At 42.7% G+C, this 23469-nt stretch overlaps 3 protein-coding genes across 5 annotated transcripts in view; 2 read left to right on the top strand and 1 right to left on the bottom strand.

Annotated features, from left to right (window-relative positions):
• Positions 1 to 741: 741 nt before the first annotated feature.
• Positions 742 to 7993, bottom strand: st13 (ST13 Hsp70 interacting protein). Its single transcript, XM_055036075.1, has 13 exons — positions 7845 to 7993; positions 7319 to 7470; positions 6151 to 6199; positions 5952 to 6042; positions 5068 to 5141; positions 4906 to 4972; positions 4722 to 4806; positions 4523 to 4633; positions 2762 to 2864; positions 2206 to 2322; positions 2090 to 2129; positions 1869 to 1960; positions 742 to 977 (listed from the first exon to the last, which is right to left on the bottom strand). Exons 2-13 carry the CDS (start codon positions 7426 to 7428, stop codon positions 843 to 845), a joined length of 1074 nt encoding a protein of 357 aa, XP_054892050.1. The 5' UTR covers positions 7429 to 7470; positions 7845 to 7993; the 3' UTR covers positions 742 to 842.
• A 547-nt stretch (positions 7994 to 8540) lies between these two features.
• xpnpep3 (X-prolyl aminopeptidase 3, mitochondrial) lies at positions 8541 to 14603 on the top strand. The gene is made up of 12 exons (XM_055035030.1): positions 8541 to 8678; positions 8760 to 8877; positions 9786 to 9902; positions 10012 to 10199; positions 10284 to 10503; positions 11200 to 11384; positions 11481 to 11543; positions 11785 to 11898; positions 12122 to 12207; positions 12440 to 12623; positions 13285 to 13405; positions 13689 to 14603. Exons 2-12 carry the CDS (start codon positions 8769 to 8771, stop codon positions 13853 to 13855), a joined length of 1554 nt encoding a protein of 517 aa, XP_054891005.1. The 5' UTR covers positions 8541 to 8678; positions 8760 to 8768; the 3' UTR covers positions 13856 to 14603.
• Positions 14604 to 17372: 2769 nt separating this feature from the next.
• ep300b (E1A binding protein p300 b) overlaps positions 17373 to 23469 on the top strand; it is a 29108-nt gene continuing 23011 nt past the window's right edge. For all 3 annotated transcript variants that reach the window (XM_055035028.1, XM_055035029.1, XM_055035027.1), the window contains exons 1-2: positions 17373 to 19519; positions 22043 to 22632. In XM_055035028.1, the coding sequence (XP_054891003.1) occupies positions 19426 to 19519; positions 22043 to 22632 (684 nt within the window). In that variant the 5' untranslated portion in view covers positions 17373 to 19425. The remainder of the gene's footprint in view (positions 19520 to 22042; positions 22633 to 23469) is intronic.

Raw genomic sequence — 23469 nt, 5'->3', positions numbered from 1 at the left:
GTATAAAAATATATAAAGGCAGTCTGCTTCTCCATTTTCACAGTTAATCAACTGTGGAAGGACCAATATGGGGTGCAGAATTTGATCTAAAGGCAATATTATATCTATAGAAATTAAGTGGAAAATACTCCTAAGGTTGACATTTCTACATAAAATACTTAACTCCTACTGAATTGAATTTAATTTGTTTAGATGCAATAAAGTTTTCCATTTCATAAAGGCGGTAGCTCAAACTCCCAGCCAAATGAAGGACAGGCTATATAAAAAAAACAGAAAGCAGATTTTTGCATCAAGAGATTTTATTGTGATTTCCCCCCCACAAAGTCAAACATGAACATTATTACTTTCTTTAGTATTAACAGTTCTGATAACAAAAAAAAAAAAAAAGACAACACACCAAAGCCTGTGTGAGAGTTTCCGGCTGTGTTCAGAAAGAAAACCAGAGGGAAAGCTTTACAACGTATTAAATGTTTGTAGAAAGGCTAAAGAGTTGTAACGCAGAGGCTTTCAGTGCAGCTGTTCCAGATAGAGGTTAAGAAAAGGTCAACCTGCGGGTTAAACAAAGTCCAGGCGGAGACACATCTGAGGTGACCGAAACGTCAGACCGGGTTTCTGGTGTTGTCGGCTAGTTCAGATGTAGTCAGGTGCTAACAGGCTGATTGAGAACGCTGTAAAAAGTTACTGAATGTTTTCTTTTTTGTTGCTTTTTTCTTTTTGTGGAACATTGCACCAATTTACACATAATCAGCTCCTCACTTTGAACTAAACACAGTGAATAATTGTTGACAAGCTGCGCTCTCTGGATCGCTTCACCTTTTGGTCTCGTTCCCGCCGGCCGCCCTCTACGGCTGTGGGGAGGCTCCGAACTTGGCACTCAGCTTGGTGACCAGGGCCATGATTTTGGGGTTGTTTTGATACTTGGAGATGTTGGCCGGGTTCTGCGCCACATCCTGGAATGCGGCCATGACCTCAGGGTCCTGGATTCAAACGACAGACACCGGCACGATTAAAGAGGCACAAATATCTCAAAAATCACAGGTTTCTCTACACAAAGATCCATATCTTTAATACACATCTTAATAAATTTACATACCATAAAAATGTTCTTTTTCCAGTAATTCAACAAAAACAAGTGAAATTTCTAAATTTTTTGGGATAATTATGGCTAACAGGTCACAAAAACCTAATATTGAAATCCTAAGAAAAAGATATTTAACCTTAAAAAGAAAATTTCAATAAAAGGTGTACGATACTGAATATTTTGGCACTGATCCGATATTGAGTATCGCCAGGATTAGTAACGCCGATACCAATACGTTTAAATAAATAGTATCAAAATGTCAGTTTTTTCCTGAATTATTTTGGTTCAAACCACAGTTTGGGGAAAGTTTTTTTTTTTGTGTGTCTACAAAATACTTTTAATTATATGCCAACATGACAAATGATATAAAAAAAAATATTTGAAAGCAAATCGAAACACCTCCAAGGTACAAAAACTAGAATTAAACAAACCAAAAAAACCTAAGAAGCAATCTGACGCTAAATTATCGAGATTAGCACGATAGTATCACCGTCACCGATACTGATACCTACTTGGTCGCAACCTTCACAATCCTGGGGAACACTGCTAGCTTAACAGATGTCCGAAAGTGGAAATATAAACAACGTTTTGATGGGAAAAAGGTTCACAACAGTAAACCCAATTAAGGAGTTCGAGAGAGATTCACAAGATAAAGTTCCTTCAGAGCCTTTATGGTCATGATTACTGTCTTTTTTTTTTGTGTTTGTTTTAAATACTCTGAAACTCCATGTTTAGAAGCTGAGCGGCGCGTGAGTTGACACGACGAATTGGTGCTGATTCGACTTGCCTTCATGGCGTTGAGCAGCTCAGGATCCTTGAAGAGCTCGCCCAGACCGGGCATACCACCAGGGGGTGCTCCGCCCGGGAAGCCAGCAGCTCCTGTGCAGGAACAAACCCACGAACAATCAGGAGCAGAACTTCAGGTTTTCCAACAGGAAACGGCTGATTAATAACACCAAACAACGTGCAGGATGATTACATGCAGCCACATCGTGCTTCCACTCTCACCTGGGAAGAATCCTCCTCCAAACTGCCGGGCTTCCTCTTCCTGCAGTGATGAAGTGCAGAAGGTCAGCCATCTTGACCAGATTGTATTCAACAGCTTAAATATCCCTCAGACTCACCCTCTGTGCACGCGCATGCTCCTCTCGGGCTTTCTTTATGCGCTCTTGTTTCTCCTTGATCTCCTTCTCTTCCCTCTTCCGCTCATATTTGCGTCTGTGCTCCATGATTTTATTAGCCTGACGACCAAAGTTTAAAAAGTAAAAAAAAATTTAAAATGAAGCTATGCGGGGTTTATGCAGGCTTCACCAACTCAAATACAAGACGTTTTAAGACCATAATGGATTAAATTTAAGACCCGTCTTGTGACAGAATGGATGCAGCATCGTACATCCATGTACTAGCTAACATGTTAGCTAACTAGCATGTTAGCTAACATGACTCAAAGCTCCACAGCTTTGAGTCGCAGAATGCAATGAAGATGCCTGCATGTGACTCAAAACATTTGCCTGACAGAAAAGTCCCAAAAAAAGCCACATAGAACACGAGTAAACAGTCCTGTCAAAATTTAAGACCTGTGATCGACGTATTCAAGAGCAACCTACGGTTTTGTAAATGAATTTAAGACTTTTTAAGGACGCACAGTCGCCCTGTCACTATTCTTCCCTGCTTCGGTACCTTTGGCTGCACTTCCTTTAGCAGCGCGCTCGCGTCCTCGTCGTAGTCCAGCTTGCAGGCTGTGGCCAAGTCTTTGGCTGCCTCCTCCCAGTGACCAAGCAGCCTGCGCGCGCGCACGCACACACACACACACACACACACACACACACACACACACACACAGCAAAATCACACAGAAGGTAGCAAATGCAGCAAAATGAGAAACCCTTTGTCACAAACTGGCATTCGGACTAGAACAGACCTTTCTGTGTCTGATTTTGTCTCAGAAGTTGGGGAGGACGATGGGAAAAAAGGTGGGATTTGCCAACTGTTGTTGTGGCCGACTGGTCTACGTAAAACAAGCTGATAAAAATCCGGTTAAAACACAAAGGAAAGACTATCAGAAATATTTTAGAGAACTTTCTGGCCACCGCTACAACATTTAGTTATGGATGCTAAACTTTCCCCGGTCAGAATTTTCGACTTCATCTGACATTTTTTGTTGTTTTTCAACGAGGAAATTAACAAATTTTTGACATCAAAGTAAAATGAATGTGTTGTAGAAAAGCAGAACTACAGAGTGTAAATGTTCTTCTTTACTATTACGTTGATGCATTAGTCTCATTAAATACGCTGAGGTTTGTTAAGTAACAAAATCGCAGGATTTCTGCACATTTTGCATTTCAAGCATTTCTAGATTTTCTTCTAGATTTTTAAAAAGCTTTTTTTTCTTCTTTTGTGCTACTTTTTGACAACTATCCCTTCACAAGCAGTCATGTCTCAGCTGTAGGTTCCACGTATGAAAAGAAAATGGCGTTCGATGATGAGGTTTTTTGCAAACCACGCTAATTTTTATCGTAGTTATTAATATCCATAACTTGGGTCGAATATCCATATCCATAACTTGGGTCTTTACTATTAATGCATCAACGTAATAGTAAAGAAGAACATTTACACTCTGTAGTTCTGCTTTCTACAACACATTCATTTTACTTTGATGTCAAAATTTGTTAATTTCCTCGTTGAAAAACAACAAAAATGTCAGATGAAGTCGAAAATTCTGACCGGGGAAAGTTTAGCATCCATAACTAAATGTCGTAGCGGTGGCCAGAAAGTTCTCTAAAATATTTCTGATAGTCTTCCCTTTGTGTTTTAACCGGATTTTTATCAGCTTGTTTTACGTAGACCAGTCGGCCACAACAACAGTTGGCAAATCCCACCTTTTTGTCAAAAGAGAACTGGAGTATCTCACACTAAATGCAGATCCTTCAAAGAAAATCTATTACCTTTAATACTCCACGTAAAAAGAAAAATATATATATTTAAGAAAGGTAAGACTAACCAAGTCTGCATGGGTTAGATATTAAAATCAAATCGGATGTCATTTGAAATATATATATTTAATAAACTGCATTTTAGAAGTATTATTTGAAAACTGCTAACAAAAGAGTAGAAATAGAAAATTTTCTACAATTTTGCCAGGCTTTTCTTGCCATGTTTCACACATCAAAACCTAGAAAATGATAAAAAGAAAATCCTAAACTTCTAAGGTCTTTACAGGAACCATAGCAGATAAAAAAACCCCAACAAAAACATTCCAGTAAAAACACGTTTGCGTGTTTCACACTCGGGCTTAATGTTACAAAATACAATCAAACAGAAATGTTTGAAGAACCAGTTGAGTAGGGTTGCATGCGTTTACACTGAGGGTTTGGTGATGTCATAGAAAACACTGAATGCTGCCTCTTGGCCAAACAGACGGCGGCGGCGCCTCTCTGGTACCTGTGAGCTTTGCCCCTCCACTTGTACGGCTGTGCAGAGTCTGGGTTGATGCTGATGGCTCTGTTGCAGTCTCTGATGGCGGCGTTGGGTTTCTGCATTTTGATGTACACGCTGACACACAGGCGGACACATTTAGAACGGGTTTAGAACGCTTTACAGGCGAGTTGTGGATCAACGTCCGCCCCGCCGGGTCGCTCACCTCGCCCGCTTGGCGTAAAGAATGGCCACCCGAGGGCTCAGCTTGATGGCCTCTGTGAACAGATCCAAAGCCTTCTGAAGGTCGCCTGGAATCAAAAGCAGGAGCGGGTTATTGATCGAAGATCTCTTTCAGTGCCGCGGATCATTTTCATTCTGGTCACTTGGCGGATCGGAGCGGAGCCGACCTTCTCCGAGGGCGTTGATCGCTTCGATCTTCTTCTCGTTGGCTTGGTCCATCATCTCCTCTGTGACCTGCAGACGAGTCCAAATTATTTATCCCTAGCAAACTCGTAACAGAAGGAAGTTTGGGTTTCAGACGTGTTCACTCGGTCTGAGGAATGTGTCACCTCGATGTTGTCGAGCTCTCCCATGTCCTGCGGATCATCTGCGTCCGGCTCAATCACTCCTTCATTGTCGATTTCTAAAATAAAAGGAGAAATGTGTCTTTTTGTTTCCACTGAAGTAGAGTCCAGGACCCCTGATTCCACAGATATCTGAGTTTTGTCCTTACAGAAGGAAATTCTTGGTTTCCTAGCCTGTTAATAAAACGTTGCTAACTGCATTGTACCTGAATGAACAGAGGTCTATTTTTTTATTTATTTATTTTTTGTGATTCTTTGCATTGAAAATCTAAACGTTTCTGGTGCCGATTTAGAAATATTTGCAAGAAATGTTGCAATATTTGCAAGTGTAGAAGTGAAATATACTGCAGGAGGGAGTTGGCATCTCTTAAAAAAAATGTTTTCTACCAATTTTTTGGAAAATTTTCAATATACTCCGTTATGCACAAGCACAAAAAAAGAGTCGATTTATTGTTTATGAGTTAATTTCCAGTAAAACTGGAGTTATTGATACATGTAATTTTGGCAGTAAACCGATAAAAACGGTTGGATTTGATTAATGTAACAACATTTAAGCACACAACTTCTACTTATGCAATTCCTCTGGAGTCTTGAGGGCCACATAAAAAGCTATGCCGGGCCAGATTTGGCCCCCGGGCCTCGAGTTTGACTCATGTGGTGTCGACCATTAGACGTGTCAAAGAAAGATGCTTCAACAACAGGAAACAACGCTCCAACCTGTCAGTTTATGACCGTTTTAAAGTACGGTTTACGTTTCCTGTGTTGCATTCAGGTGACTTGATTTGCTATTTTTGCCCTGGAGGAACCTGACCGCAGACGGAACGGTGAAGCTGTAAACAAAGCAGCTCAGATGTGAATCTCTTCTGTACCTATTTCACTCTCCTCGCTCTCAGAATCCACAGGGAACTCAGGCTCTGGAGGCGGAGCTGCGGAGGGGGACGGCCCACACGGACAGCCACCCTAAACGTCACACAACGCCAATCAATAGTTCTCCTCTGTCTTTCCACGGACGTTTCAATGAAAAGAAACAAAAAGACATTTGGCAAGAAAAGATAATCCGCACATCACCTGGCAGGAGTCCTGCTTCTTAGCCGGAGGAGGGATGTTGGCGCCCATGCTGTGGGGTAAAATTGTGAGGCGTTAATAAAGCATCAACGCGAACACCGGCTTTGTTTTTCAATCGTTAAACAGTCGTTTCTTAAAGCGTGCAACAGAATCCCACCCGTATCTCTTTACCACAAACTTTATTGCATTTTATTGGGTTTAGCCTTTAATTTAGGCGATTTGAATCAGGTGTGGATCCGAAACTCGCCTTGGTTTAGATTAAGGCATATGGTTAAAATCAAAATTCCCCATAATTTTGATTTTGGGGAATTTCTTTTGGGGGTTTTTCTTCACAGGAAATGACACAGGCATTGCTCAGAAGACTTATACATCTTATTGTTATAAATATGTAAATCTATCTCCTTAATCAGTTGAAAAATGCTTTTTACCCTTATAACTCCACACTTTTAAGATTTAAGCCCATCAATGCTAAACTACCTTTGTTTAAGCACAGATTTGTGTTGGTCTATCACTCGGATCTGAAATTAGACTAAATAGTTTTAAGTGAAAGGGGAATGACAACTTTTACAAGGCACTGTAATGTTACAGACTCCCACCTGTAAATAAAAATATTGGTTAAATTTTGGTTCAAGTTATTAAAATGTACATAAAAATGCTTTATCGCCAGCACCAATTCTGACGCTTTGAATGTATTAGTCTCCCACAGAATGGTTAATATTCATTTTTGGACACTATTTGGATACCAATCCTAATGATTGTTGAGGTTTGGGACTTCATTTTGCAACAGAATGTTGAACATTAGCCCTCTGTGTTTTTGGAGTATTGCTATTTATTTCCAGGTGTATTTATTTAAAGTTTTCTTCCTCGGTTTTTGAATTTACAGTCAACATTTTTCCCATTCCTTCCCCAATTTGTTCCTCGTCAATTTTGGCAGGATCGGTCCTCCATATTTGCAACACATCCATCACAACACGAAGACACACAAATGGCTACTGGTTTAAACTGGATGGTGGGCGGGTCAGAGCACGTGGTCAGCCCGCAGAATGTTAAAAGACTTCAAATATCACCGATGACTAAAACTGAAAATAATTGCATCCGGTGTGTTGATGTCATAAGCAGTAAATCCCTGCTTGGTCGTCTCGATCGGCGGCTGTGCCTCAGAGCTCCTGACCTCTGCAGCCAGGTGCGGAAGAAGCCCATCTCCGGAAGGTGCAGGATCCCCGGGTTGGACTCGCACATCTGCACGAAGCCCTTCAGCTCTTTCACTTTCCGTGGGTCCATGCTGGCGCGTCAAGGTCCGGCAGACGGAGCGCTGCGCGCGGCCTGGAGGCAGAAAGAAAAGCAGCGGACAACTCAGCCTAGCGGGGCTTTGTTTATGCGCTGAGCTGTTAATACCCTCTGTGATAAGCTAGGCGGTGCTAGCATGCTGGCACGTCGTGAATGCGAGCTTCGAGCCCTGGCTTGTTTATTCAAATTCAGTCAAACCACAAGAACAGGCACGAAGGAGGTTCCAGAATAAAACAATTTAGAACGACTTAAATAAATACGACAGTCGCTGAAAGCGAGAACTTTCTGGAAATGTGGATCAGTGCGGGACGCTGACCCCTTTTGACGCATGAACACAGCGCTGCGATATGCGGCGTCGCTGAATGAAAGTCAGCATTTGGACGCTTTCGAGAAAATAGAAGTGAACACACCTGTCTGAACAATGCTTGGAGAAGAGAAGAAGCGCTGCAGAAGAAGGTTGCGGTCGTTGTTTTTTGTTGTTGTTGTTGTTTTTTTTTTTTTTTGTCTTATCGCCACCAACAGTCTGCTTCGCTGGAGGTGGCGTCGCTCCGGTGTTTCGTTCAGGCGAGAAGTCGGGCAGACCGGAACCAATGGGTAAAATTTTCCCCTCGTCAGAGTTTGTCAGGCAGATTTCACAGGCTGGCGTTGATAAACATGACAGGATTGAAATTAGTTACGTCATAAGAAACGTGTGATGCATAAAAAAAACTAAATAAATAAATAAAGAGGGAGAGTAGTAAGTATAAATAAATAAATAAATAAATAAGAAGCAAGTTTTTCACTTCTCCAAAATCAGGTCACATGGGTGACCTTCCTCTTCCCAGCACCATTTACAGCTTATTCTGGAGGATCTCAGATCAGAGCACGTCTCTTAAAAAGTTTGACAATGGATGACACCAGTAGGTCAAAGGTCACGATTTAACCTAAAGCAAGAAACGGGGCAAAAATGGCATCTAATGATAGTTGCAGAGAAAGCGACACAAATGCCCGCATCACCGAACGTAATGGTCCTTAAGTCCTTTATTGGGGGGAGGGGGGGGGGGGGGAGGTGTGAATTATTTTTATTATTATTTCAAAATACGATTCAACAAAATGGCTTTAGGGACAGGCGTTCTCCCAGCCTGACAAACCAAACTCAGGGCAGCAATTCCACAAACGAGAACGAATGTGGCTAATGTAGCAACGAGCTAGCTCAGCCTACTGTCACCCGCTGCACAGCTGCTGCTTTCCATGAGTTTTTGACGGTAAGTCAGTTAAATCCCACATGCTGCCGTTGTGCGTTCAGATATAATTTCTAGTTTTTGACTCCCTTCTGTCCTCGGCAGGACACTGTCATGCTGTGTCCTCCAGCAGCAGCAGCAGCAGCTTTGGGAATGTTGTCCCCCGCCTGCAGCTTCACGAGGTCAGCCGTCAGGCTGCTGCCGCGGCGGACCCGCGCTGGAGGTGGCTCATCACATCACTTATCACTATCTCACTAATCTGACGGCAAGAGCAACTCTAACTCAGGAACATCAGATTTGTGTATATAGAGGGATGGAAGATGTGAATAAGCCAAAGTTAGGCATAACTTCAGCATAACCACATCTCTGACCTCCAGTTTTAATGTTTCATAAGCCTCCATGTGAGCCTTGTGAAAAGTTGCCTCGCGATTTTTGTAATAGTCTAACGCAGAGCCGGACGATTAATCGTATTAATCGTGAAATAGTTCATTTAGCTGTCGATTAATCGTTAACTGAGGCAGCAGACTCCACAAAGGAGTCTGCTGCTGCTGTCATAATTGAGCCGAAACATTATGAAAATAAAAACACATGTTGCATTGAAAATAATAATAATAAAAACAATTTATGTGTAAATATGTTAAACTAAGAGCTCCTCAGGTGGCAGTTTTAGCTTGGCCTGGTTTAAATCCTGTAGAAACAAATTCCAATGAAGCACCTTTTTGTTATCCAGTTATTAATGGGTTTATCAGAATATTGAAAGTAGTTTTTTTTTTTTTTTTGCTGCAGATGCATCCTTTGCCTCGAATGATCATGCGTACATTAAAGGAATGCTGTGTTGTTGCATTTTAGGAAACAAAATGTTGACTTTATTATTTAAAGAAATAAATTCAATTATTACATATTTTCATGTATTCCAGAAATTGTATACATATATATATATATATATATATATTTTTTAAAAAGCCTAAGTGGTCCATTGAAAAATTTCCAGAATGGAACGTTTCTTTTTATCCGATTAATCAATCAATCGTCAGAGTAGAATAATCCATTTCTGAAATAATGGTTAGTTACCAGAAAACTGGGAGGATTTTTGCCGCTATACGTTGTGGATTTGCGTTGTGTTGTCTGCAGGTTGTGCATGGTGCCGCCATATTTCCGTGAAACCTGGAGATCTGAAACCAAAGGCTGTCCCGCCTCGGTACCTCGGCCAGCCCAGTCCTTTCACTCACCCTCACCTCGTCAAACAGGGCGAGTGCCTTTTATCCTTGAATGTGGCTGCTCTTGGCCTTCGGATAGTTAGACGTGTCAACCAGAGATGCTTGACGCAGTTGGGCTTTCTGCTCTCTCTGCTCCTCAGGTGAAGTGACCCCAGGCTTAACCCAGACGGAGTTCGAGCTGCGCAGGCAGAAGCTGGCCCTCCTTATAGAGGCCCACGCGGACAAGCTGGGACCTTCTGCCTCCTCTGGGAACCACGTGGCCGTCGTTTTGTCCCACCCGATAAGCTACATGACCAACGACATCCCTTACCCCTTCCACCAGAACCAGGTTTGCCATTCCTTCACCTTCTGATGACAGCACCGATCCGGTGAGTCCCGTCTGCTCCACAGCTGTCTGCCTCGTGTTTCTCAGGATTTCCTCTACCTCACCGGCTTCTTGGAACCCGACAGTGCCTTGGTCCTTTACGGGAGGGCTCGACCGGACCAGGCCATCTTATTTGTCCCCCGCAGAGATCCGGGGAGGGAACTGTGGGACGGTCCGCGGGCGGGACGGGACGGGGCAGCCGCTTTGACAGGCATAGAAAGAGTTCACTGTACAGAGGAGCTGGGTCTAGTTTTAAAGAGCCTTAAAGGTGAGTGAATATAAGTCCAGAGTAGCTCTAAAAGACTTCACGCCTTTCTTAAAGCTACAGTAACCTTTCAATTGTACATCCTAGCTCTATTTAGCCTGCCACACTCGAATAGGCTGAATTTGTAATTTCTTATCTTTGTGAAAGGAAAAGAAATGTAAAATATAAAATTTAGTTTTTTGTGCTTTATATCATGTTATAATATTATTCCCTCATCAAAAACATTCCTGGAGTGTTGCTTTGATTCTGTCCCTCGAGTTTCCACCAACGTTTAGCCCGAACTGGCAAGTTGGAGCAAAAAGCCGGGGTTTGAGGACAAAGCCCCGCCTTTGAGGACAAAGCTCCTCCCGGGAGCTTTGTCCTCAAAGGCGGACACCTGGTGGACACCTGGTGGACACCTGGTGGACACCTGGTGGAGCTGCGCGTTTGCTGAGCTCGTTAAACAAGCTACTTCTCAGCTTATAAAAATACTGTTAAAGACACAGGGGCACAATTTCAACACTTTAAATAATAAAGTCAAATTTATTTCAAGTCATCTTTGTCATATAGCATTTTATTAACTACTTAAGTTAACATAGTTAGTTGATTGTGCTATAAAATACAATTATGTGGCTGGGAAAACACATAATACTGACCCTTTTAAAATTTTAACCTTAATTTTTAAAATTTATTTATTTTTTTGTCTCTTATCTCCTTCAGGCACCCAGCTCTGGTATGACACCTCTCAGCCCGCCCACTCTCGGCTCCACAGGACTCATGTTCTGCCTATGCTAGAGGCAGGTCCTGCCCCGCGTTCGCTCAGACCCCTCGTTCACTCTCTCCGGGCCATCAAGAGCCCCGCAGAGGTGTCGCTCATGCAAGAGGCGGGTCGGATCACAGCGCAGGTGTGTCAGTGGTGTCATTGCAGCGTTTTTGTTTGTCCGTCTTGTTTTCTCCGATTTTCTTTGGCTAAAAGACCAATTAACGTCGTTTTCCTTCAGGCTTTTAGGAGGACGATGGCGTTGTCGCAAGGAGATGTCGACGAGTCGGTCCTGTTCGCTAAGGCAGGTTTTAGATTTAGACCTCTGTTTGTTTCCCGTCACGATAGTAAATTATGCCGGACGATAAATTGTCCCGGATGTTATTACGATTAACAATCATATTGTCGCTTTAAGATGGCCTCACTTATCCAAAAAAAAAAAAAAGTAAGAATCGAAAACACTGAAGCGTAAAGGGGATTAACACATTTTCACCTTGGTGTAAACCTCACATAGACTTTCTTCTTCTTCTATTTTTTTTTTCCAGTTTGATTTTGAGAACCGGATCCACGGTGCCAACTTCCTGGCTTACCCCCCTGTGGTTGCCGGAGGGAATCGAGCGAACACTCTGCACTACATAGACAACAACCAGATCGTCAAGGTAATTGCTACTTGGAGCTGCAGCGAAGTCTTTAGGAAATTATGCTTGTTTTAAATAGTAGAGCTGTGGCTAAAAGAGGACTAGTATAGCAAATATAAATGATTTGGGTAATGCTAACAGGCCCAAAACAGTTTCCTCTCTTGTAATGTCTATAAATACCTGTTTTAATTGTCAAACGCAGCTGTAAATTTAGACTCTGTTTCCTGCCTGTGTCTTTCATCAGGACGGTGAAATGGTTCTTCTCGACGGAGGCTGCGAGTACTTTGGCTACGTCAGTGACATCACCCGGACGTGGCCGGTGAACGGGCAGTAAGTTCGACCGATTAGCCTAAAGAAGAATCAAAGAGTCAAAATAGTTTGGCAATATATCTCTAAAATGGGAGGCGCAGAGGTAAAAATCCACCAAATGTTGATAAATATTAGGGCTAGGGTTAGAGACGTCAACGTGGCGTTGATGTCTCCAGTTTGGTACTTTGAACTAAGCGAGTGTTTTGAAGTTTTGTTCCCAGAGGAGTGACCGACTCGCTATCCTCCCTGCCAGATTCAGCGCCGCCCAGGCCGAGCTGTACGAGGCCGTCCTGGAGGTGCAGCGCTCCTGTTTGTCCCTCTGCTCCCCCGGCGTCAGTCTGGACCACATCTACAGCACCATGCTGGCTCTGCTGGGACGCCAGCTGCGGCGCCTGGGGATCCTGAGGCCCGGCACCAGTGACGCTGACGCGCTACAGGTAAGACACCAGGGAGAGTATCCGATCCGACTGGTCAGGGACGGCATTTAGAGCAGTTTCAGATCTAATTAATACTGAACAAACTGGATTTGGAACATTAGCATTTGACCATGTTCGTGCTCAAGTCTGTGGGAATCGAACCTCACAGATCAAGAAGCTGCGCCTGCCAGATGTGGTTCGTGGGAAACCTACTTCTGCATAAAACTGTTAATCCATTAAACTGTCAGGTACTGCAAAAAATCTGCTGGGGTGAACTATGACACGACTTTTATGTGCTATCGACCATACTGGTGACTAATTGATTAATCGGATTAAAATAGTCAAATTCTGAAGATTTTTCATTTTGAATTATTTGAAATACATTAAATGACTTAAATAAAGAAGAAATTCAATATTTTTTTTAAATAAGAAAATACATATTTTCTTGCCTAAAATGGAATAACCCAGCATTCCTTTAATAATTTGTAGCAAATGATGCAACATCAACTCAAAAATAACTGGATGGCAAAAGGCGATCAATAGGATAATCTGAGTATCTTTTTTAAAAAAATCTTAAACACAAATTAATCCCATTTGGGTCCAACAATTCCTTTGGTGGTGTTATTCCTTTATTTGTTTATTTTTACATAGAGTAGAAATCTTGACTTTGTCTTGAACCCAGGCTGCGAGGAGGTTCTGCCCCCACCATGTTGGCCATTATCTGGGCATGGACGTCCACGACACCCCCGACTTGTCCCGCTCGCAGCCTCTCCAGCCCGGAATGGTCATCACTATAGAACCAGGTAAACCGTATTAACGCGACTCGAAGCTTCTAGTTTCTTTTTGCGACTTTACAGGCACAAACTTCATCGAATTCTTGAACTGGGCTCTTATTCTGGCGGACCAATGAAAACTAGGATCATTGCAATTTTTTGTTTCGGTCCCTATGAAAAAATGAACATTTGACATGAAATGAAAAATGGATGCATTTAATTTTGTGATGGGTCAAAAGACCCAAAATATTTAAACCTCTGTGCGTGTGACATAAAAAAAAAAGACCTTTCCTAATCGTTTTCCTCGCCACAGGGCTGTACATCTGTGAAGACAACGACCAGGCGCCGGAGCATTTCCGCGGCCTCGGAGTCAGGATCGAGGACGACGTGGTGATCCGGGAAAAGGGAGGACCTCTGATTTTGTCCAGTGGCGCTCCGAAGACTGTGGCCGATGTAGAGAAGGCCTGTGGAATGGGTTAGGCCGGGGACGGGGGAGAAACGGAAAGCGACCCAATTGTTACAGATCGCGGACGGTTCATGCAGCGTTCAGGCGCCTCGAGAAGCTCAGGACCTCGGAACGTGACGGCTAAACCCTGGACGGCATTAACTGTAGTGTAATCAGGGCTGCAGAAGTTTAGAAATGTGGTGTTAGAGGCGAGAAACTTACCTTTAAAACGCAATCAAGCACATTTGTGCCTTCAGTGATCGTTAAGGAGGCTTGAAGAGGCGAAAGTGGAAGATTGTGTGGCGTTAAAGCCTACATTGTTAACCGTTCAGTGGTGTAGCGATGCAGTAAGAACAATCCTGATCATGCTCTGAGCTTGCATATAGTTTCCACATAAATAATAGTAGCTCAATTAGAAACCCAATTTGATTTCATTTATTTTCTTCTTATCGTTTGTTTTTCTAGGACAGGTGTTTATGTCCACAAAATTATCAGTCAAACTCAAGCCGAATGATAAAGACTAACACCACCAAATGGACATACAAGCAGATGGATTAAAACCCCCCCAAAAACGATCATATTTAATCTGTTATGAATGAAGAGTGATGTGTTCAGCATTGAGACTGAGCTGGATCTTGAAAGAGTTGTACTGAAAGTTGGACCGAGTTGTTATGAATGCATGTTTGTCTTTTGCTTTAAAAAAAACAACAGTTTTCTCTTTTAGAATAAAGGACTTTGTTTTTCAGTTTCATAAAATATAAATAAAATGAAAAAAACATTTGAGAGCCACCTTAAAATGATCAGTTTCTCTGACTTTACCTGTCGTAGGTACATGTTTGAGTAAAATTAACTTTGTTCTTTTATTTCATAAACAACATGTCTCTGAAATTCCGGGCAAAAATTTTGTATTAGTAGAAAATGAGAAATGGTCAAAATAACGAAAACGGTGCGATGCTTTCAGACCTCAAATAATGCAAAGAAAACAAGTTCGTATTCATATTCATCTAAACCAGGCTTGCCCTACTCGAAAATATACTTTACTTCCCGTTAATTCACGATTAACTACATTGTTTTTGCTTAATTTAAATAGCAAAACATCGGCTGTATTGCTGCTAAGAATGTAGAATAAAAAAAAGAAGTCGGCAATTAAATATATAGGCAGTACATCGTCTAAAGATAATCAAGAACAGCAGAGAAAGTCACTGTTGTCACTCTGGAGAAGGAAACAGCGTGACACATGGGAGCTTTGTGGACATGTGGGAAAAAAAATCTAATCTGTGTGGAACAGATCAGGCTTGAGACTCTGGCAAATGGCAAAGAGCAAAAATCTTTATTTCAGTGGTTTGCAAACAGAGAACACACAGCAACCACAACACAACAGCTGTATCTGCAATGGGTTCTGACTTGGAGCTGCAAGCTCTTACAATATATAGGACTCTATGCAATGTGGTCACTCCCTGGCCCAGAGCCAGTTCAACAGGTTTAATGCACAGTCAATAGCCACAAGGATGCATCTCTCCTTACTGAAAGGTCAGTTAATTATTTGGTTGACAAATATCTTCTTCTTCGAAATATGGGAGTTTCCAAAAACCAGGATGCTAATGGAACAATTTTCCATACCAAAAACATTGTAAGACCTTGTACTTACTCTGAGCTTCTAACATTCAATGGAGAAATTTGTTAGACCTTAGGGCTTACTCCATCTTACTGTATTTACCTAAACTATCTGTTGTTCTCTGTTAACAAACACTGGCGGCTTATTTTAGTCACTGACAACCGACTGGAACTTTTCCAAGGAGAAGTCAAAAGGAAACCTATCGTAACTGATTCTTCAGAGACTCCTTGACCTACACGTTTTAACAGACTGAACAATACTGGTGTTAAATGACTAAAGAATTAAAAGAAAATTCTTTAAAAAAATAACAACACAATTTTTACTTCACAGACACCAATGAACCACAGAGACGTTTTTATCCACAAGGAAAACGTGGCACAGTGGTGAACCTGGACGCGCTACAGCACAATTGAATCAGACACTTGGACAACGATTCAAAGCACACCGGCAGGGTCCACATTTGAGTGGCTCAAAACCCATAAAATGAAGGTTTGGCAATGGTCTAGTCAAAGTATGGAATCCTTCAGAGTTACCAAATATGCCAGTTTTTGCTGGACAAAAGTGTCAGTGGATAGAGAAGGATTTTAGAGACTGATGGACAACCCTGAGCTCCCTCTCCAGGAGGCTGCCACAGAAACCAGGATGTCTTCGGTCAGAGGCTTCTTCAAGTTTCTGTTATACCGACTGCTAGAGGAGATCTTTCCTGCCCACAGCCATCACCATCTGCAATAACTCTTTGAAGAATATTGAATTAATATGGATAATACCAGCATTTAATTTCCCTTTGGGGTCAATACAATATTTTTGAATTGAATTAAACTGAATTAAATTTCCAAGCTGTGTTCCTCTGTCTTTATAATGCAGTTTGTTCACTAATGTTCTCTAATAAGCCTCTGAGGTCTTCACAGAAGTATTTATACTGAGATTCAATTGCACACAGATGGACTCTATTTGTTATAGCTGAACTCTGAAGGCAGTTTGTTGGACTTGGATTTTGTTTTGACTTTTCAGAGCAGAAGATAAAAGAGGGCATTGCGATCTGCTGAGGTTTATGGCGAAACCTTAACGAAATGTGGAAACATTTGAGAGCGGCATCAACAATTTAATGATCACAGAAGTGCATCCCAAATGTTTTTATTCCTCCTGTTGTCACCTAAATCTAAGAGCTGAGTGATTAGCAATCATACTAATTTTGTTTATTTGAGGGTCAATAAAGCTGAATGATGTAACTTTTACGTAAAAAAATTTTTTTCCACATATTTGTTGAAACTAACAAGGCTCCTCTGCCTTCCCAGTGCCAACCCAGAAATGACCAATCAGAGCCTTTAAGTCTTCTTGTGGGGCAACGCTCACCCTCCAGAACAAGCTATGCAGCTAGTATAGCTTGTTGTGAATGTTTAGTCTCTTTAGCATGGCCACTGATTACAGCAAGTAATAGCAAGTTTCTCTGCCATTAGCCCATTTAGCAGCCAGTACACGAGGTGATTGACAGCGCTACGTCCTGGCTCCGATTGGTTGATTTTGGTTGGAGCAGGCATCAGATGCCAGTAGCAGCTCAGGGAGATAAAGGATATTGTTGTTTTCACAGACAGTATGTCAAATGAAAAAAAAAAGTAAATAAAATAAATACTCTGAGTAAATGTGGAATAATTTTTAAAATACATATTTATTCAGGTAACATAGTAGAGATGCGTTGAAAGGTAAAAGTGGGACACCACCGTCCCCTGCAGACCGAAACTCGACGGCTGCCGCCGACATGCTGGGACAGGTTTCCGGACACTCCCGAGCACTCCCGAAGACAAACCTCTCCTCTTGTTCCTTTTCCTCCGTCCCTCCTCCTCCTCTTCACGCCTAATGTTGCCGTACCTCTAACCCTCCCCCCGTATCAGAGGAGTAGAAACAACAAGCCGCCATTTTGTTTGGCGGACAGACCGTCAGAAACAGGAGGCTCACCGATAGAAAAAAGGAGCGACCCCGGCCGCCGACGGCAGCCGCTCCGGGAACCGCGAAAGGGGGGGGAAGAAGAGACGGTCACCGAATCACCGTCCGGTGGAAGAGGAAGCGCGCGAGGAGAGGAGGCGAGACTTCAGTGGAGGGAAAGCCGCCCGGGTGTCATGTAGCTATACATATATATATATATATATATACATACATATATATACATCGATGCATGCGTGAGACGGAAACACTCCGAAAAGCTCGAGGAAGGGGGTGTTTTAGCGGAGCGGCGACGGGGAGGAGGAGGAGGAGGAGGAAGAGGAGAGGCGGAAGAGGGCTCGCGCACAGCGGCGAGGAGAAAACCTGCGAGAAGAGGAGAACAAGCACCATGAAAAATCACCATGTGTCCGCGGCGGAGGAAGGAGCGAGTCCGCAGAGACAATTACGTAAATAAATTGCTGCCGGGCAGGAGGGAGAGGTGGAAAGAAAGACGGGTTTAGAAGAGGAGAGGAGAGAAGGGGGTGAAATTGCCAGGACCAGCACGGAGGAGGAGGGGGGCTTTCACCATCACAAAGAGTCAATGAGAGGATTTATTTTTTTTAGGAGGATTTCTTGCAATTATCGTGTCGATCTGAAACATTCCGCTTCCGAAATAGCCCTATAGATTTTTTTTGTTTTTATTTATAAGTTACATTTCTCCTTTCTCTCTCTCTCCCTCTCTCTCTCTCTCTCTCTCTCTCTCTCTCTCTCTCTCTCTCTCTCTCTCTCTCTTTTTCTGTCCATGCATTGCAAAAAAAGAAGAAAAAAAGTGACAATTATCGGTAGCATTTTTATCCTTCATCTGAAATCGCGAGCAGGAACATCTGCAAGATAAGTAAGCCCGTTTGATCCTATTCTGGATACAAAAAAACAAAAACAAAACGCGCACACACTCAGAGAGAGAGAGAGAGAGAGAGAATCAAACTTAATTAGATCAATCCGACTGCCCCGCTTATTGGCAATTAGCGCTGTCGTCGCGTTGGGTCCGGGAGGAAAGCTGCGCTGAAAGCGGCAGCAGGAGTCCCGCAATTTTTAAAGGGTCCGTTTTGCAGCAGACAAACCGACGGATGGGGTTGCATCGAGCGGATTTGCGATCTCGGTCTCCTCTCCAGTGCCTTTTTGTATCGTCCCGACGCCGAGCGCGCGCACACACACGAGTCAGCATGCACGTGCACAACAGAGAGGAAAAAGCCACGCGTGGAAATAGAGGTTTACATGCTTTTCGGACTTTTTATCATCATTATTTTTGGATCCGAGTGGATGGATGTGTCTGTTAAATCACTGATAAGCCAACCGAGCATCGTCAACTCTTGCATTCATACTGCTGCTTGTTGCCTTTTTTTTCGTCGTTTTTTTTGTTTTTAACGTGGAAAATTGAGAGGACTCTGTGATACAGACAGCAATAAGTCAAAAATCCCTGCAGGTTCTCTAAGGTGTTGCACGAAACAGCAGCAATCTGAAGTTGTTGTTGTTTTCTCCTCCTCTCTCTCTTTCTTTCTCTCTTTGGAAACTTGATTTTTTTTTGTGCCATCATCTCCCCCGGCAGCCTTTTTAAGATCTAAAGAGGAAGAAGAGAGAGTGTCGTTGATCAGTAAAATTATGGAAGTTGACTGGAGCTCGGAGGACGGATTTCATGTCATGAGGTTGTCAGTCGTCCGTCGACTCCACCTTCCCACCGCCTCTCGTTGAAGTCCGCGAAGAGGAACACGAATCTCCCGACGAGGGGAGAGGAGAGTGGTGGTGGTGGTGGTGGGGGGCCGATATCTGCCAGAGAGGTACTTACAAACTCAGGAGGGAGGACCGAGAGAGAGAGCTGAACATCGCCGTCCCTCTTCCCCTACCGTCCCCCCCGAGCGGTGGGGGAACGATCAGAGACATTTCTTAACGGGAGGGAGGAAGAAGGCGGAAATAAAGGGAATACATAAGCCCTGAGTGGATATACAAGCCTCTCTCTCTCTCTTTTTTTTTTTTTTTTTTTTTTGTTTGTTTTGTTTTTTAATTCGTCAAAAAAATATGGCCGATAATGTCCTGGAGTCTGGCCCGCCTTCAGCCAAGAGGCCCAAGCTGGCTTCTCCGGCTCTGTCTGTGTCCACCAGTGATGGAAATGGTAAATATTATCTGCTGCTTTTTTTTCTCCGGCGTGAACTAGCTTAGAGATTGGTGCTTGTAGACTTGCTCGCTCCGAGCCCGGAGTTGTTACAGAGTTGCACACTTCGTATCTTGCTTGCTAAAATGACTTTTCTGGGCATAGATATTGTAAAAGAACAAAAATAGTTAGGTGGGGAAAGTGTAAATCTGAGTGCCGTGGTTGCTTTGGTTTAAAGCTTTTCCAGTCCCGAAGCAGGAGCAACTTTCCAGCACTTGTGTTTTGATACGTTAGCCTCAACAGGCTAACTAGCCGCAACTAAAAAGATCCTCCTCCAAACAATGGACGAGTCGAAGACACCCCACTTCGCCTAAACTTGCTTTGCCACTTTAAAAGTTATTAAAGTGAACACATACGGGGGAATACGCGACGAAGGTCGAGTTTCAGAGGTGTTGATTTTTTTTATAACGGCAAATAAACGTTTTGAAACTAGCTTTTAGAGCTCGTAACTGAAACCGAGTTAGCTAGCTAACTAGCTAAAAAAAAAATACACCCCCACCGGAGAGCAACTCAGCTGAGCTCCGTGATGGAAAATAGCTCGTTCGTTTAAACATTATTTTTTCATTGTTTTTGTAATTAAATCAGTCCCCGAACCTATAGCGGACGTAAATATTTTTTTTATTTCGAAAAACGTGTATAGATGACGAGAATGCTAATGTTTTTAACACAACTATTGTCAAGCTAGCTATTGTTCAACACTTGATTAAGTTGGGCGAAGCGGCGTTGACCAGCTGAAGTTGCAGCGCTGCCCATGTAAACACTTCGATCCAGTTTAACAGAGAATCCAAATCGGACGTGTTTCTTCGAGCGTTTTCTTTGAAAATTCTCAGATTTTATCCGCTGGCTTTTAATGAATTCATCCAAATATGCTGTAGCGGAGCTAATTATTCATCCTCCATTGTCTGCATGGCAGGACTGCTTCACTTTTGCAACAATAAATTGTAGCCAACTGAACGCATTTCACCCTGAAATAACAATTAAAGCAAGTGAATTTATTACTAAAAGCACTATAACGTAAATCCTCATTGTCATACTTTTTCCAACCCAGAATTTCAAACCCGATTCTTATTTTCTTGCATCCACCTCTACTCTGTTTATCCTTTATTTAATGTTAATGTTCTTCCTGCTCCAATCACACAACTTCCCATGCTCTCCAACCTCAGAACTGCAGAACCACCTGGGTGCAGTAGTGTTTACCTTTTGCGGCTTCTCACCTTGTCCCCACTGCGTTTGCTCTCCATGTATGGCAATCCACCAAACCACAAGCTGATGCCTGGGAGAAAAATGTTGGGATGGGAGAAGCTTGTCCGTTTAACGTCAAATACTCTCATGAACTCCAATGTATTTATTGGGGTCTTCTGTCATATGATGACCTGAGCAGGTTGCCTGATAACATTAATGAAGAGTTGTACGTTTCGGAGAAGAGCAGATAGTTTATAAGAGAAACCAGTGAACGGTTTGAAGACTTTTGTACAACTGCAAATCTACCAAGACATGAGCATCACAGGACAGTATTCAAGAAACCTGTAGTGACTGAACGCAGTAGTGAGACGCAGACTTCCACTGTCCCCGTGGGAGAATCTGCTGGCAAAATCTCTGCGTTCTACAAATCTGGCTTTTTTTCTTCTTTTTTTTGGATGATTGGAAGGAAGAAAGCCGTTGTTAAAAGAAAACCATAATTCCAGATTAGACTAAACATCTTTGTCCACCAACTAAATATCACAGAGTTTTACATGACCAATTTGGAAGCAAAAATGTCCTCTCAGCAGGACAGTGAGCTGAAATTTACAGCCGGGGTTATGAAATTGTTTTGATGAAATTATTTTAATGTATCAGAATTGATTAGTCTAAGATGAGATGTTTAATAATATTCACAGCTGTTCTTTGTCCAGTCTGATGGTAATTTGAGGTGTTTTGCAAAGAAGAGTGGTCAAATTTTTCTGTCACCTGGTGTGAAAGGTCAGTAGACTTACAGCAATAGCTGTTGCCAAATGTGATCCTAATATGGCTCAGGAGTGCTGAATACAAATTCACTTGAATTTTTTTCCTTTTACTTCATAATAAGACTCAGCGACATAGCTCAAATATATATTTTTTCCAATTTAAGTTGACCAGAATTCAAAGTAGAAAGAAAAAAAAATTAGCTGTGAAATGTGCTGTAAAACACGTCAAACAAAATGGTGGCTCTGGATTAACATCACTCTGAACTATGAAAACCTAAGGAGTCCAAAAAATTTATTTCAAAAATTTATTCTTCGAAAACAGAAAATTCAGGTAATTGGAAAACTATATTTGATTGTAAAATCCTGATTAAAACACTGAAATTTGTGATTGTAACATGACGCTGCCTAAAAAGTACGAGGCTGAATATCTTTGCTTGACGCTAACTTTTTAAGCTTTGTGTGGTGTTTACATAAAGCTTGGAACGTTTTAAAAAGTAATCGACCACTCTTGATTTATTTATTTAATTTTTCTTTAACCTAGATTTTGGTTCATTCTTTGACCTGGAGCATGACCTGCCAGACGAGCTCATCAGTTCCTCGGACCCGGGGCTGACGAACGGAGGAGACGCCAGCCAGTTCCACGCCAGCCTCGGGGGCCTCGGCGGAGGGGTTCAGGATGCGGCCTCCAAACACAAACAGCTATCTGAACTGCTGCGCGGTGGGGCACAAACGCAGCCAGGGGCCCCCACTTCCAACAGTGCCCCCCCTGCGGCTTCCCCGGCGATGATGGGGGGAGTCAGTGGACCTCAAGGCATGCACCACCAGGGCCAACAGCAGCAGCCGCAACCCGGACAAATGCAGCAGGTTGGCATGGTGCCGACCAGGGCGACGGCCATGATGGGTGTCCAAAAGGGCACCGCTGGACAGCAACAGCACCAACACCAAGGCCTTATAGGGGGGCAGGTTGTGAATGGCTCGCCCAGAATGGGTTATCCTGGCAACACAGGAATGGGTAGCAATAGTAATATTTTGGCAGAGACCTTACAGCAGCAGCAGCAGCAGGGGGGTCCAAGCCTGGGAGCTGGGGGTCAAGCGGGGATGAGACCACATCAGCCTGGTGCACTAAAACAGGTAGGTACTAAACCAAACCTTACAGTTTAGGAATTTAGATGGAAATTAGGTATGTACATATTTAGTTAATCGTTTGATGTATTTGACGGCGCCACTTGAAATGAATATTCAGTTTTTAAAATATAAAACTTTTTAAAAATAAGTTCTATATGTATAATGTATAAATATTTTAACAAATTTGTTTTATTTTCATGTATCGATTGAAGGAAATTGCTGTGTGACCTGAACATGATTCTCCGGAGGAGGAGGCATCATTTTCAATCGGGGCCACGCCCCCCCATTGCTCTCCCCTTATGGGCACCACTGCTTTATCTCCTCGATAAGAAAACTAAATATGCTCTCAATGTTACAAATATCGTAAAAAGCTCATAAAATGTTTGTGGCTTGTGTTAAAATTCGAAGCGATTGACTCGTCAGCATAGATCATGTACGTTCGCAGCTAAAATAGGCAGGGAAGTTTTTGCCAACAGAGTTAAATGGGTAGATAAGAAGCTGGAGTTTGCGCTGAAACTCTGAGGATGAGCTTTTCTACAGCAGGTGCAGGGAAGAGTGCGGTTATGTGTCGGGACTCGCAGCTGCTGCAGAGTTAGCTCTGTGGTATTGATGGTTAACCTCCCTGCTAGTCAGAACACCACATTACAGTTGTGATTTTTCTCCCAAACAAGTACAGAAGCATCTCTGTTAACCTTAAGTAGCTAGAAGGAGCCTTTTCCCTGCACCTAGCTGTAAATAAGACATAAAATATTTTTGGGGTTTCTCAGCGTTTTCCCCAAGACGTATTTGGGATTTTAAAAAGCAAAGCGTATCAAGAAACCAACACTCATCCTCAGCATCCTC

The sequence above is a fragment of the Poeciliopsis prolifica genome, unplaced genomic scaffold (genome assembly GCF_027474105.1).
Source record: "Poeciliopsis prolifica strain line A6 unplaced genomic scaffold, Auburn_PproV2 SCAFFOLD010, whole genome shotgun sequence".
Taxonomy (NCBI): Eukaryota; Metazoa; Chordata; class Actinopteri; order Cyprinodontiformes; family Poeciliidae; genus Poeciliopsis; species Poeciliopsis prolifica.
The sequence above is the reverse complement of the archived record's forward strand: the minus strand, read 5'-3'. Positions and strand labels throughout refer to the sequence as shown.

Coding starts and splice junctions, on each gene's coding strand:
- st13 (XM_055036075.1), bottom strand. CDS start 7,428: ATGGACCCACGGAAAGTGAAAGAGCTGAAGGGCTTCGTGCAGATGTGC. Junction 2,130..2,205: donor AGCATGCGCGTGCACAGAGG/GTGAGTCTGAGG, acceptor TCATCACTGCAG/GAAGAGGAAGCCCGGCAGTT. Junction 978..1,868: donor AGCTGCTCAACGCCATGAAG/GCAAGTCGAATC, acceptor GTTTGAATCCAG/GACCCTGAGGTCATGGCCGC.
- xpnpep3 (XM_055035030.1), top strand. CDS start 8,769: ATGCTGTGTCCTCCAGCAGCAGCAGCAGCAGCTTTGGGAATGTTGTCC. Junction 10,200..10,283: donor ACCCCTTCCACCAGAACCAG/GTTTGCCATTCC, acceptor CGTGTTTCTCAG/GATTTCCTCTACCTCACCGG. Junction 12,624..13,284: donor GTGACGCTGACGCGCTACAG/GTAAGACACCAG, acceptor TCTTGAACCCAG/GCTGCGAGGAGGTTCTGCCC.